The following is a 15957-nucleotide window of genomic DNA, read 5'->3' as shown; positions in this document are numbered from 1 at the left end:
AGCAAATCTATTAAAATCCAGCCTCAGCATTTCATCAGAAGGTCCTAGTCATAAATGAATGCTCTTTGCATTTAGAAACTTGAAATTGTTGACGTAACATTAAACCATGTTCTGACTACATTGATGTTTATGTTACCTGCTATAATGAAGGAGAGACCCCTCCCCCTGTTGGAAAACCAAGAGTGCCCAAATCACTGGGCACTGCTGTTCATTGCCATCACCACCTGTCCACTCTATTTGTCTCTAGCATTTGCTTCCCTTACACTAGTAATAGTAAATGATTCTATCAAGTAGTCTGCTGGCTCACACCTATCCATAACTTCAGCTGCCCAATCTACCATGGAAAGAACTTATCAAAAACACTGCTTTGAAGACAACCATGTTCCTCACCCCACACACCCCCCTCCCCCCACTGTATGCAAACAGTAGATAGCACTCAATTACCTCATTAATACTGCCAGTTTTATTAATTTCAACAGTCCCAGTGACTTTGAAGATGAAAATAGAAGGTACTTTTTCAATGTATGTTTTTATTACTTTTAGCAACATTTTGGTCTTGAACAGCCACACTAATTAGAAGTGCCATTGTAACTCAATTGTACTTTCTTTAGGCAACACCAGAACAAATCAGTATGGACTTAAAGAATGAGCTACAATATCAGATGCAGAATGATAGCAACCTGCAACATGTATGTACTACTGTTTCCTTTCTTGTATGTTCTTTGCAGTTCTTTTGTATAATAACTTCTTCAGCTGTTATTTTTAAGGACTGACCTGGTGTTGAATTATTTGACAGATTTGCATAGTACCTAGCACATTCATCTCTTAATTAGAAATTGAGTTTAAGCTCCATTAGAGGTTAAAGCGCACAACCTCAGCTGATAGTCAGTGCAAAGTGAGGAAGAATGCAGTATTTTCAGAGGTGCAGTCTATAGTATGAAACATTATCTTGAATCTCTGTCACTCATTCCAAGACTTTGAAACCCTTCCTAAAGTATTTATATTACATTAAAAATATTGCATCTATACCCATTTCCCTATGTTCTCAGTAGACTTCAAGTTGTCCCTTTTTTGTATATTTGTGTCAACCTTTTCCAGTTAGTCATCATAATGACATAGAAATTTCTATGTAAACTCTTCACTAGGCTATCTAAACACTGGGTTCTCAAATTCCAAAATGGGGTTGTTAACAGAAAGGGGGGTTATCATTATCAGAAAGGTGGAGCAGGGGAAACCACTTGCAGTTTCTAAACCAGAACTAACTTCACTCTTTACAGCTTACCAGACTCCATATCATGAACACAGGAGTGAAATTTTAAAATTCAAATCGCCCCATGGTCTTGTTCCCTCCTTATCTATTTCTGCTGCCTCCAATCTTCCAAAATCACTGTGTTCCTCCAATTCATATAAATTCTTGATTTTAATCACTCCACTCTTGGCAGCTGGCCCATCAGTTGGCTGGGCCCTGAGCTCTTGAATTCCCTCCCTAAATCTGTGTGTCTTTCTTCCTTTTAAAACGCTCCTTAAAGCTGACCTTTTCGACAAGATATTGGTCCCGTGTCTGAATATCTCCTTTTGCAACTTGGTGTTAAGATTTGTTTCATAATGTTACTGTGTAACTCTTGTGATGTTTTGCTACTTTAAAGGCATAATATAAATGCAGGTTGTCGCTATACCAGTAGGTTCTTGTTTTAAATTATAAGGGACTTTTGGGGTAATGCACCCTTGTGGGGGCAAATTAAGCCCAATTGCATGTCGTTTTTAACCTTGTGTTTTTAAATTAGAAGTTGGGTATTGACAATTGTGTTTTGTCTCAATGCAGATACTGAATGAAAGAAGCCAATTACCAGTCAAAAATTTTGAAGATGAAATCCTTAAATCAGTCAATTGCAGTCCAGTAATCATTATTCGAGGTCAAACTGGGTGTGGTAAAACTACTCAGGTCCCTCAATACATCCTGGATGAATACATTAGAAGTGGCAGAGGTTCTGAATGTAACATTGTAGTCACACAGGTGCGTGAGAAATACTAAGAGGTGTATCTGTGAGAAACATACTCATCCACTTATTCCCTTTCTAATCCATCTCCAACCTGTTGACTTGATTCCTGATAATCCTGTAGTGGGTTCTAGTTAGATAACAAGAAGCTTGTGGTGCTCTGTGTTAGTAGCTGCACAGTTTCAGACCTGACTATAAAACCCTACCCAAGTTCTCTGGATTTAGGTAACTAGAAAATTCATTGTGTATTAGACATGTAGAAATTGCTGTGGTTTTGGAGACTCTTAACATGGCAATTAAAACATCGTGATGCCATTTAAAAAAACGTTCTCTTCCAAATCCACCTCCCAAAAGGACACCAAATTGACAAATGCCAACTTGATATTTTAGGTTAGCCAGGTAGAAATAGTGTACAGGTGCAGGTGGTTTGTGGTTGACTGTTTGCAGAACAAGACAACAAAAGTCACTATTACAGTCTACACTTCAAATTTAAGTTTAATAACTATTTTTGTACATGCAGGCATGTTAATGCACTTCTAATGTAATAAGTCATAGTATTTTGAAAACTCAAATCAAATAAATACAATGGCTTTTTTAAATTCTGGAGGCTGGTTAGTAGCATACGTTGAGAGAATATAAGTTGATGTTTTGGGTATTGAACCCTTTGCTACTGGAAATATTGCTTACCTATGCGAACCTGTATTTCATTTCCTGTTGTATTATTTTCCAGCCTCGACGTATTAGCGCTGTGTCAGTTGCAGAACGTGTTGGTTGTGAACGTGGTGAAGAACTTGGCAAGAGTTGTGGTTACAGTGTTCGTTTTGAATCCATATTGCCAAGGCCACATGGCAGCATAATGTTCTGTACTGTAGGTTAGTATTACATTGCAAGACAACTGACTTGCAGTAAAATTGTTTTGTCAGAAAATTCAAAGCTGAGGAGCAATTTTTAAAATGTTTTGTTTTTGGAGGGAAGAGGTGTTTACACGTCTTGTGTTCATCTAAGTAAAGGATGTTGGTACCTGGGGCAAGTTAGAATACAATTCTACTTTAAAATAATAAATCCTGTTGAAGTGCAGTTTAGATCAGGGTTTCCTTAGCAACAATGTCCAAGCCTTTTTCCTTTGTGGATTTCTTTGCTTTGTATCATGGAGCCCTGTGAGCCACATAGAAAGTTAAAATCTATGAAAATTAAGTTGCCAAAATGTGCTACTGCCTCAAAAATGGCTAAATCAACATAAGAATAGCCCTATGCAGTCCTCCAAAATTAAATAGAACAAAGCAGCAAGTAGTACATTATATGCGAATAGGACTGAATTGCTTGTGTTTTGTGAGGTGTAAATTGCCCCATGGAAATCCATGGTTTAGTGCAGAACTTTAAACACTTGTCACTTGAAATACTTGTCAATCAATGCACCTTAACTGGTTGTTCGATGTCCCACTGATCTGTTTATGAATTGCTTTCACGTTTCGATTCAGTTATACAGCGGTGTGATAAGAAGCAAGTGTTCTGAGAACAGCATTGGGTGGCACTGCTTTCTAGCCTGTGGATCAGAACCCAGTTTATCAACAACATAAGAAAGGAGACTTGAAACATAATGATATGTCGGGATAGGGAATTCTTGGATTCGGGTGGGGTGGGGAGGACAAAGAGCAAAAATGAGTATTATTGTCTATTAGTTTAATAATTGACCAAAATGGGTTATGATAATGGTAATGAATGTTTTTGCTGCCAACATGTTCCCATTTGACCTACTTCAGAATCCACACTCTTCAGAGATCTGAGGACAGATTGAGAATTTTGTTTTTGAAAGTGGAGTGGTTTATCATCTGGAACAAAAATAACTTGAAATTTCAATGTGGCAGCAGCAAAGAAGGGCTAATTTATGTAGCAAGTGGTTAGGATCTGGAATACACTGTCTGAGAGTGTGGTGGAGGCAAAATCAGTGGTGGCTTTCAAAAGAGAATCGGATCATTATCTGAAGAGGAAAGATTTGCAGGGCTATGGGGAAAAAGTAAGGGAGTGAGACTAGGTGAATTGCTCTTGCGGAGAGCCCGCACTGACGCAATGGGTCATGTGCTGTAACCGTTCTATGATTCTATGGTGAGCCTTTGAAAATTAATAGAAGGTTAGTGTGAGTACAGAAAAAGCAGCCTGTAAATATATTACGGAAATTCTCAGCAGAGCTTATACAGGTTGCAAAAATGAAATCTGGCTTTTTAGTGGGCCAGGAGCAACCTGATGCAAACTACATAGACATCAAATAAATTTCTTTGAACTTAGTGAAACTGATGATTATTGTACTCTTAGGTGTACTGCTGAGGAAATTAGAAGCTGGCCTTCGTGGTATAAGCCATGTAATAGTGGATGAAATCCATGAGAGAGACATTAATGTGAGTATTTGCACATTCTTCATTTCAAAAGGGACATCCAGTATGACTATCTTCAACTTTAATGTCCTGTTCTGCCATTTAAGTTTTTTTGATGGAGGCAGGGGATTGTTTTTCTTTGTCGGTACTCTTGTATTCCATATGCCATAGGTACCCTCCCCAGCCAGGAAAGTATGCTTCTGCAACCATCAAGCCGATTTGTTTTTCCATCATGTTTACAGAATTGGCAAAAACAGCATTTTTTGTTGGCTGCAAATTCAGTTTCAGATAGCTCCAGTTTGCAACTCTCAGCACACATTGGGTTGAAATTTGAGGCCATCAGGCGGGTACGGTGGGCGGTCCCAGGAAACGGCCTGCCACCCGCGATTGACCCCCGACCACAAGTTCACGCTGGCTGGCCAATTAATGGCCAGCCAGCGTGAAAGATGTGCTGAAAGGCTCCGTGCTGCTGGGGTGGAGGCAGGAGGAGGTCAGCGTGGGCATGGGGGAGCATGCAATGAAAGCTCCCTGATGGCAGAGAGTTGCCTCAGGGAGCTGAAGAATTTGAAATCATGAAGTAAAGATTTTAAATTGCGAAAAAAATAGCCACACATCCAACTTACCTAAACATATAGATTATAAAAATTCTGCCCAAACATTTCTATTTTTCTTTAATTAATATCAGAAACCTCATCCCGCCTTTGGATAAGGTTTCCTTAAAAACCCAAAGGCCACCTGGCTGATTCGCCTGCCCGCCAACCATAATGTTGGACAGGCAGCGAAACACCCAGATTAATTAATACATTAATGGCCATAGTAGGCCTCTTAATTGTCGGCAGTGTGCTGCCGACTCTCATGTGCCCGCCTACCGAAATATCGCGTGTGCGCGATATCGTCAGGGCACTCACCTGACGTCACCGCACACTATTTTATGTTCGGGCGTGTCGGCAGCGTGCCCGCAAGCTGAGCGAAAAATCCTGTCCATTGTTTTTGATGCCTACCCCTTCATCAAGGTCTCATCATGTGTAATGTCTTTACAACTTTCAGATTTTTGTAAATTGCTGCAAGCCCCACAAGTAACTGTGCAGCAGAGCTTCAACTATTTTTCCTGATCATCAGCTGGAAGCTTAGCTGAACAAGGCCATGTATAAGATGTTGTTTTATTGCACGACGTACTGATGACAGTCCTGTACTTTTTGGTATAAATTATCCTCCTCTCTCGAACAAAACATTCAATTCATGTTAATATTGTTCTTATCTTCATTCTTTGACTTAAGATATTGCTGTAAAATATTGCTGGTGCTACTGGGAAGCTAGTTTAAACTAACTTTGAAGAGGGATGGAAACCAGAATGTAACATTAGAAAGGAAAAACAAGCCACACAAGATTTGGAAAGTCAGATAGCACTAGTGTCAGAAATGTTGCAGGATCAGAGTAAGATGGAATGCAGTGAAGTTTGTTAGGTTTACAATGCATGTATGTGAATGGTCAAAATCTGGAGAGATTCAGTTATTCATCACTGTCCGTTGTCCACCATTAGTGTGGATGTTTCATTATGTAATACGAAACACTTTTGACAGTGGAGAAGCCATAAATTTTGTTCTGAGATATAGTCAATTTAAAAAAAACTGAAAAATAAGTCAGAGTCATTTAGCACACAAGGAGGCAATTTGGCCCATCGAATTTGTGTCTCTCCAGACCAATCCAGTCAGTCCTGTTCCCTGGTTCAATCTCCATAGCCCTATAATTTTATTTCCCTCAAGTGCACATCCAGTTTCATTTTGAAATCATTCACCATCTCCACTTCCTACATTTTTTCAGGCATTACCACTTGCTGGGTAAAATTGTTCTTCCTCACACCCTTGTCCCTCTCATCCAAAACCTTCACCTGTGACTCCTAGTCCTTGTATCACCAGTTAATGGGAGCCACTTTTCTTTGTTTATTGTAACTAAACCAGTCATCATCCTATACACCTCTATCAAATCTGCCTTGCTCCAATGAGCATAAACCTAGCTTCTCCAATCTAACTTTCAAGCTAAAATCCCTCATCTCTGAAACCATTCTGGGAAATTTCCCCTGCACCCTCTCCAGGATTCATGCATTCTCCCTAAAGTATGGTGACCAGAACTGGATGCAATCCTCTACCGGTCATAACTAGAGCTTTATAAAGGTTCAGCATATCTTCCCTGCTTTTGTACTTCTTTTGCTATGAAGCTTAAGAGTCCAAACACATTTTCACTCATTGCCCTTTTGGGATTTATTCTGTGTATTGTGTTTCCAAACTCCTGCTACGTTAAGGTTATGACAGCTGGAACTTGCAGACATTCCCTTCTCTACATTTCTTGAGGAGGCAGATTTGAGTGTGCCTACATTCATATTCTCTATGAAGGAACTTTGTTTGGCAACTTGATGTTGATAACATTACACACTAGCATCTTCAGAAACTGCCACAGAATTTGCAAACAACAAAAATGTTGCTTTTAGCAATAGTGTAAATGTGATTGGAAAAAATAAAAAGCTTGATGACTATGGAAGCCTATCTTCATGGGCAGGCCTTGTTATAGATCATATGCCTTAGATCATGGTGTATAAGATGACCCCATTTTTTGGCTCCATTCTGAATACTCAATGTACTAAGTCGACACCCCTTTTCAGCTACAAAATTCTATACTCGTGTTAGTAGTCTGTCTCAATTTTCGCCCCATAAATGCTTGTTTTGCTTATTTCATACTGTAAGTTGACGCATGGAATCAAAGAGGTGGCAAGTGGCTGTGTTGCGAAGGACATGCGCAAGTCCTGGAGTTTAAGAGACACCCACGCAGAGCAGACAGCGCATAGCATGGCGAGTGATGAACACAAATAGGTGCTCCAGCAAAACGAATGAAGTACGAAGCTGCTTTTAAGCTAAAAGTCAAAACATTTGCTAATTCTTCAAATATCTGTGCTATGAGGGAATTCAGTGTTAATGAAAAACTGGTGTGAGAATGGAAGAAGGAGGAATCAGCCCTGAAGATGATGACCAAGATCAAATGTGCCATGAGAACAGAGACCAACCAATGGCCTGATCTCAAGAAGCATGTATCAGGATAGGTCCTCAAATTGTCAGAATGGTTACATCTACACCAGAAATGCAACGTGTTAAAACCATTTAAGTGGGTAATAGCAAACCACGTCCAGCAAAGAATTCAGAGCAACAGCTAGTTGGTGTACCCACTTTATGGAACAAAACAGTCTTCTGTTGCAGCAGTAGACTAGGATTGCTCACAGATTGCCAAGAGACCTCTGCCAAAATTACTGGTTTCAGCGATTAGTCATCAGACAGTGGCAAAAACATGATACCCCTCAAGTCACATCGGCAACATGAATGAAATGTCCATGAAGTTTGATATGCCCAGCAGCCAAAATTTGGAGTGGAAAGGTTCAAAAAGAGTTCTAGTGAAAACAACACAATGTGAGAAGACAAGATTTATAATGGTACTAGCTTGCATGTGTCATGAATATTTTAATGGTTCATCTTCAAAGACTAAGAACACTCTGGAAGAATATGTTTCTTAAAGGGTTAATGCAAGAACTCTGATTGCTTCTCTTGGAAGAGACATCCATTTGCAAGAAAAGATAATTAAGCAGTTGTAAAGAAGCTGAAAACCCCTTGACCCTGGTGGACTGTGTACAAAAAGGGAGGTAGTTGATGGCTCTGGGGGGAAAATAATGCCTGGAACTGTGTTTAAAAGTGGGTTTAGTTTTGCTTTGAGGAGAAGGACCCACTGCTTAACAAGATGGCCACCTTTTTGCAGCCCAGAGCCAGTCCACAGCCGGAAGCGAATATAAGCTGCTCATTTGCTCTACGTACTGGAATTGAGTGCCTGAAAGTGTTCCTCGAGTCCGCTTGAAAAGCAGTGCAAGAGTCATTGATTGTTTCACGGATCAGTGCTGAGAGACGAACCGTATAACCGAGGCGCCATTTCAAGGACTCCACCATCTATCCCTTTTTCTTTGAACCATTGACTTTTAACCTTTAGCAGAATTCCTCTATTTTTATTTTATTTTTGGGGTGGGGGGGGCCTAGGGGGCATCAAAAGAATAATTAGTATAATTTCATATTCCATATTGTATGTTAATGAGCTTCTGCCTTTTTATTCGACAAGACTGGCTTTATAATAAACTAATAAGTTGTTGATTAAAACTAGCCTGATTAAAGTCCCTTTTATTCTGAGTAACAGTTGCAAAAGTAAATAATTGGCCATTTTGGTGAATTGAACATTTAAATTAATGTTGCGACCTGTGGAGTAGTGGGGCTAGATCAACTCCTCCTATCACGGTCGTAACATGGCTGATGGAACAAAATTAAAGCCTATGGTAATTTTCAAACACACAATCATGCCAAACATCAAGTTCCCTGCAGGAGTTTTTGTGCATGTCCATGACGATGGTTGGATGGCCGAAAATGGAGTGAAGTTGTTGATCGATAATATCTGGAATAGGCATCCTGGTGGCTTACATATAGTATGCAGCTTATTAGTGTGGGACATGTTCAGATCTCATATAATCGATGAGATCAAGAGGTACCTACGAAGAAATAACACGTTGTGGTTATACCAGAGGTTTCACGTCCATAATTCAGTCTCTGGATGTGTGCCTCAACAAGCCATTCAAGGAATATGCTCGCGCTGAATGGAATAAGCAGATGGTTGACGGAGAAAAAAGCCTTCACAAAGAGTGGAATGTTTGATATTGTGTGGTTTTGTCATAAAATCGTCAGATGCTATTAGTGCGCCAAGTGCCATCAGGCTGTTCAAAAATGCAGAATATCCAATTCAGTTGATAGAAAGATGATTTGTTGCGGAGGTATGATTCTGAAAGCAAAAGCACTACATCTAACCCAGAGTGGGATCCTTAGGATGATGCCATAGCCAAGGTGACAATTCGATGAACTGTGCATCGGATGCAGTAGACACTGAATTTGATGGTTTGAAAAAGCTTTGATTAAGGTTAAAGGTATCTTTGTACAATTAATTAGTAAATCATGCCACATTAATTTGGTATATATTACTGCTTTTTTTTTCACATTTCAAAATGTCAACCATCCAAACTAGCAGTTCACATTTTATACTCTGCATATAATTTGACATGCGTTCCTGGAAGGATTTTTGGAGGCTTCAAAGGTTGACTTATACACCATGATCTATGATAGTCATTGCTTTTTTTAATGTGTAATTTCCTATGTAGTGAACTACTTTTATAGAAACCCAAACTTCTTCTTAAATCTCTTTCAGACTGATTTTCTCCTTGTGGTTTTGCGGGATGTTGTCCAAGCTTATCCCGACATCCATGTTATTCTCATGTCTGCCACTATTGACACCACCATGTTCATGGAGTATTACTTTAACTGTCCAATAATTGAAGTATTTGGAAGAACATTTCCTGTTCAAGGTGCGTAAAAAGCCTGTGTAATGCATTACACATGAGCTGCAAATTAAAGATTATACATGGTATACAGCTGCTTATTTTGTAATTTTAATAGATTGTGTGTAATTTAAGTTATGGTACTCGTATCACTATTTGGTTAGCTGTTTGGGTAAATAATTTAATCACTGAAGAATTTTATTAGAAAATCGAGTAGTTTGTAGGCAGCATCATTCACCAAGCTAATTTTGCCGTTATCTTTACACTGGAGACATCTTAAACCTCAAAAGGTTGGACTGTTTTTCAAGAAAGGGGGGTTAGCAAGAGTAACTGATCTATTACTGTAGTTGGCATTTTGATGCTTCAGCATTTTTAAGTCTTCCAAATAAATAAGCTGTTAAAAATTGCACTTTGCTATACTATAAAAACAAAACATTCTGGAGAAATGGAGGTTTAGTGTAGCACAGTGCTGCTTCAGTGCTGGGTGTTTTATGAAATAGCTGTTCTCCTTTTAAAAAAACACGACTAAATCTTTTTCAAATTTTTACTGTGCCTCATTTGTTTTACTGTTGTGTGCAAGATTTATAAAAAAAATAAACATACAAAATAATATAAATCTTTGATGGAATTATTGAGTGCCAAACCCAGAACATTGGAAAAATTTCAATAAATTTCTGACTTTGACTTCGCCATGCAGCTTAAAGCAATGGCTCTTGCTGTAGATTTTCACCATTGCTAAACACAGTTGCCTACCTTTTTGGATTTCATAATTAATATTACTAAATATTCAATGTTTCTTTGCTACTGCCTTGATGATTTTAGTACTTCAAATACCTTTGTTGATTATTCCAGAATATTTCTTAGAAGACTGTATCCAGATGACTCAATTTGTTCCTCCTCCGAGAGACAAAAAGAAAAAGGATAAAGATGAGGACGGTGGTGGAGATGATGAGGAGGTATAAACAGATCTGAATTCTGATTGGGGATCTTTAGGCTATAACAAACTCAAACCTCCATGGCATTATCTGAAATCACATTCTGGGCTGAAAAATGTAGTATTTGCACAAATTTCAGGTTTTTCAAATTGAATGAAGAATACAGGATTAAAAGTAAATATCAAGATTAATTGCATATTGCCAACATAGAGTTAGTAACAATGTCTATTGCATTTTGTTTCTGTGCGTTTTAAAAAAAAAAAATCTTGCACAGCTGTCAGTTGGAGATGAGATGAGCAATATGGCTCTGGATATGATGTAGACTTGATTATCTTTCACTAAAGGCGCAACTCGGTTTCCATGAAGACTTAACGAGTTTGTCCAGTGATTAGCTGGGCCATGCAGACAGAAGTTTATGTTTGGTCGCTGATCTATGCTGTTATCTGATCATAGCATCATAGCTGGGACAGCAGTAGATATACTACATCTGCTCCGCATAATGCGTTCCCTCTCTGGAGGATTAGAATTAGAAATACAGAGCTTCCTGGCTGGAGCAATAGCAGTAATTTAGATGTGCTATGAAAGCACAAGTTAAGGAAATTTTTTAAAAGTAAAGAAGTTAAATGAGGAAAAATGTATATCATGGTAATTAAGTAAAGCAGTAGAACAATTTATGCTAGCCTTAGAGTTGCGATTTGTTAATGACTTGTTCCGCCATCAGATCTCTGGATATTGGTCGGGTTTGAAATAATGTCAGTTTGATGATGTTGCGGTCAATCTTGTTGGATTCTAACAAAGAATCTCTGCCTTACCAGGTGAACTGTAACAATATTTGTGGTGATGACTATGGGGCAGAAACCAAACGTGCTATGGCTCAAATGAGTGAAAAAGAGACCCCTTTTGAACTGATAGAAGCTTTACTCAAGTACATTGAAACACTGGATGTAGATGGGGCAGTTCTTGTTTTCTTACCAGGCTGGAACTTGATTTTCGCAATGCAAAGACACCTGGAAACAAACCCTTACTTTGGTATGTGTCGGCCTTGTTTCTATGCTACCGGTTTTTCAAGTTTGTATGTTGACATCTTGAAGTAAATGCTTTTTATTCTTGCTCCTTTTTTTGTGACCCATGGATTGAGTAGAAAGAGTCTTTTTGTGTTGTTAGTTCTTGGTAGGTCAACTTGCTAATTGGGAGGAGGGAGTTGTTGACTTAAACTTTACATTCCCCCTCCTGGATCATGCGCCATCCACATGCAAAAGACTATAAGATTTGCTTCCAGGCTTCTACCACTGAGTCACGAGGAGGGATGTGAGAAGGGCTTCAGGACAAGATTACTTCTGCTATTTTCCCACTTTCCAATTCTGTTCCCAATTTTCTTTTTTTTTTTAAAGCTGTTTACATTTTCTGTTTTCCTTGAAATTTCTTCCCACTTTCCTCCTTTTATTTCTCAATACCCAAAATGATGCTTTTGCACAACTATATGGACGCTGGTGCGCAGGCACGCACACGCTTCCAGATAGATGGTGGTTAGGAGCAAGTTTAAAAACAAAAAACTGCCGTTGCTGGAAATCCAAAACAAAAACAGAATTACCTGGAAAAACTCAGCAGGTCTGGCAGCATCGGCGGAGAAGAAAAGAGTTGACGTTTCGAGTCCTCATGACCCTTCAACAGAACTGAGTAATATTAGGAGAGGGGTGAAATATAAGCTGGTTTAAGGTGGGAGGGGTGGGGGGAGAGAAGTTGGGTGGGGGGGTGGGGGGTGGTTGTAGGGACAAGCAAGCAGTGATAGGAGCAGATAATCAAAAGATGTTACAGACAAAGGAACAAAGAGGTGTTGAAGATGGTGATATTATCTAAACGAATGTGCGAATTAAGAATGGATGACAGGACATTCAAGGTACAGCTCTAGTGGGGGTGGGGTGGAAAGACTAACAGGGCATTAAAGGTATAGATTTAAAAATAATGGAAATAGGTGGGAAATGAAAAATCTATATAAATTATTGGAAAGAACAAAAGGGAGGGGAAAGAAACGGAAAGGGGGTGGGGATGGAGGAGGGAGTTCAAGATCTAAAGTTGTTGAATTCAATATTCAGTCCGGAAGGCTGTAAAGTGCCTAGTCGGAAGATGAGGTGCTGTTCCTCCAGTCTGTGTTGAGCTTCACTGGAACAATGCAACAAGCCAAGGACAGACATGTGGGCAAGAGAGCAGGGTGGAGTGTTAAAATGGCAAGCGACAGGGAGGTTTGGGTCTTTCTTGCGGACAGACCGCAGGTGTTCTGCAAAGCGGTCGCCCAGTTTACGTTTGGTCTCTCCAATGTAGAGGAGACTGCATTGGGAGCAACGAATGCAGTAGACTAAGTTAGGGGAAATGCAAGTGAAATGCTGCTTCACTTGAAAGGAGTGTTTGGGCCCTTGGATGGTGAGGAGAGAGGAAGTGAAGGGGCAGGTGTTGCATCTTCTGCGTGGGCATGGGGAGGTGCCATAGGTGGGGGTTGAGGAGTAGGGGGTGATGGAGGAGTTGACCAGGGTGTCCCGGAGGGAACGATCCCTATGGAATGCTGCCGGGGAGGGTGAAGGGAAGATGTGTTTGGTGGTGGCATCATGCTGGAGTTGGCGGAAATGGCGGAGGATGATCCTTTGAATGCGGAGGCTGGTGGGGTGGTAAGTGAGGACAAAGGGGGACCCTATCATGTTTCTGGGAGAAAGGAGAAGGCGTGAGGGTGGATGCGCAGGAGATGGGCTGGACACGGTTGAGGGCCCTGTCAACGACCATGGGTGGAAAACCTCGGTTAAGGAAGAAGGAGGACATGTCAGAGGAACTGTTTTTGAAGGTAGCATCATCAGAACAGATGCGACGGAGGCGAAGGAACTGAGAGAATGGGATGGAGACCTTACAGGAAGCGGGGTGTAAGGAGCTGTAGTCGAGGTATCTGTGGGAGCCGGTAGGCTTGTAATAGATATTGGTGGACAGTCTATCACCAGAAATTGAGACAGAGAGATCAAGGAAGGGAAGGGAAGTGTCAGATATGGACCATGTGAAAATGATGGAAGGGTGGAGATTGGAAGCAAAATTAATAAATTTTTCCAGGTCCCGATGAGGGCATGAAGCAGCACCGAAGTAATCATCGATGTACTGGAGAAAGAGTTGTGGGAGGGGGCCGGAGTAGGACTGAAACAAGGAATGTTCCACATACTCCATAAAGAGACAGGCATAGCTGGGGCCCATGCGGGTACCCATAGCCGCAACTTTTATTTGGAGGAAGTGAGAGGAGTTAAAGGAGAAATTGTTTAGTGTAAGAACAAGTTCAGCCAGACGGAGGAGACTAGTGGTGGATGGGGATTGTTCGGGCCTCTGTTCAAGGAAGAAGCTAAGGGCCCTCAGACCATCCTGGTGGGGGATGGAGGTGTAGAGGGATTGGACGTCCATGGTGAAGAGGAAGCGGTTGGGGCCAGGGAACTGGAAATTGTTGATGTGACGTAAGGTGTCAGAGGAATCACGGTTGTAGGTGGGAAGGGACTGGACAAGGGGAAAGAGAAGGGAGTCAAGATAACGAGAAATGAGTTCCGTGGGGCAGGAACAGGCTGACACAATCGGTCTGCCGGGACAGTTCTGTTTATGGATTTTGGGTAGGAGGTAGAAGCGGGCCGTCCGAGGTTGGGCGACTATCAGGTTGGAAGCTGTGGGAGGAAGATCTCCAGAGGAGATGAGGTCAGTGACAGTCCTGGAAACAATGGCTTGATGTTCAGTGGTGGGGTCATGGTCCAGGGAGAGGTAGGAGGAAGTGTCTGCGAGTTGACGCTCAGCCTCCGCGAGGTAGAGATCAGTGCGCCAGACAACAACAGCACCACCCTTGTCAGCGGGTTTGATGACAATGTTGGGGTTGGATCTGAGAGAACGGAGTGCAGCAAGTTCAGAGAGAGACAGATTAGAATGAGTGAGAGGAGCAGAGAAATTGAGACGACTAATGTCACGCTGACAGTTCTCAATGAAAAGATCAAGAGAAGGTAAGAATCCAGAGGGAGGGGTCCAGGTGGAGGGAGAATATTGGAGGTGAGTAAAAGGATCCGTTGAACGGGGAGAGGACTCCTGCCCAAAGAAGTGAGCACAGAGACGAAGACGGCGGAAGAAGAGTTCAGCATCGTGCCGAGCCCAAAATTCATTGAGATGAGGGCGTAAGGGTATGAAACTAAGCCCTTTGCTGAGCACTGAACGTTCAGCGTCAGAGAGGGGAAGGTCAGGGGGTATAGTGAATACACGGCCGGGGCTGGGATTGGAAGATGGGGTGGGGACGGAGGGACAGGCAGGGGTGGAGGGTCCTAGATGGGTGTTGGTGTCGATGAGTTGTTGGAGCAGGTACCCTGGGTGATTTTCACCTCTCTGAATCCAAGGGCATTACAACCAATTTTAGTATCCTCATAGGGGTCCCACGGAAGATGAGAGAACTCAAGGACCTGTGGCATATGTCTGGGACATTCCTGGCTCATCTATTCACTCTGTGAACTCTCACAGTGAGTTCTGTACAGTGAGTTCTGCACTCCATTGGAGAGTGACAAACGCTTTTAAATGTCTGAACAAAGGATTCTTATGTCTGCCAATACAAATCCAGGTCATGGGAAGTGAAATGATGCTACTCTGACCCAGAGTGGCATCCAATCCCTAATTTTTATCAGATGCTTTGAGTGGAGGAGCTTGGTCATTTTATTTTTTGTCAGTGCCAGTCCACGAATGATCTGATTTGTTGATGAGTTCACAACTCGTGGGTTTTGAACTCAGGATACTAGAATCATGCAGTACAGAAGGAGACCAATTAAGCCATTGCGCCTGTGCCTGCTGCTAGCTTAATACCATAACCACTACACCATTGATCCATTTTTCACATGTAATTTCATCTGACAATTACAAGACATTACAAAAACAGAATTACCTGGAAAAACTCAGCAGGTCTGGCAGCATCGGCGGAGAAGAAAAGAGTTGACGTTTCGAGTCCTCATGACCCTTCAACAGAACAAGACATTAGTCATTAGATATTACAAGACATTAGTCATTTTTAAAATTTTAGTTCAGTTCTGGAAAGTTCATAGAGGGGTGTGAAATAAGGGTGGAAGCTCGATTGCGTTCTTTCTCTCCAAGTTGTATATACATATTTTTAACAATGCTAAGATTACTGATGGGAAGAATTAGCTTTCAGTCCTGACATTTCTGATTGACTTACTGGTATAGTTGAGAATTTCATGTTAAATCATCTCAATGAT

General features: G+C 41.1%; 1 protein-coding gene across 4 annotated transcripts in view; it reads left to right on the top strand.

The window, feature by feature from the left end:
- The window catches only part of dhx9 (DEAH (Asp-Glu-Ala-His) box helicase 9), a 77826-nt gene that overhangs the window by 35660 nt on the left and 26209 nt on the right, over positions 1-15957 (top strand). For all 4 annotated transcript variants that reach the window (XM_078561386.1, XM_078561388.1, XM_078561387.1 and 1 more), the window contains 7 exons: positions 612-689; positions 1823-2014; positions 2728-2869; positions 4308-4390; positions 9641-9797; positions 10623-10726; positions 11521-11734. In XM_078561386.1, coding sequence (XP_078417512.1) covers positions 612-689; positions 1823-2014; positions 2728-2869; positions 4308-4390; positions 9641-9797; positions 10623-10726; positions 11521-11734 — 970 coding nt within the window. The remainder of the gene's footprint in view (positions 1-611; positions 690-1822; positions 2015-2727; positions 2870-4307; positions 4391-9640; positions 9798-10622; positions 10727-11520; positions 11735-15957) is intronic.

This window comes from Cetorhinus maximus, chromosome 17 (assembly GCF_964194155.1).
Source record: "Cetorhinus maximus chromosome 17, sCetMax3.hap1.1, whole genome shotgun sequence".
NCBI lineage: Eukaryota > Metazoa > Chordata > Chondrichthyes > Lamniformes > Cetorhinidae > Cetorhinus > Cetorhinus maximus.
This window is presented reverse-complemented; position numbering and strand designations above follow the sequence as displayed.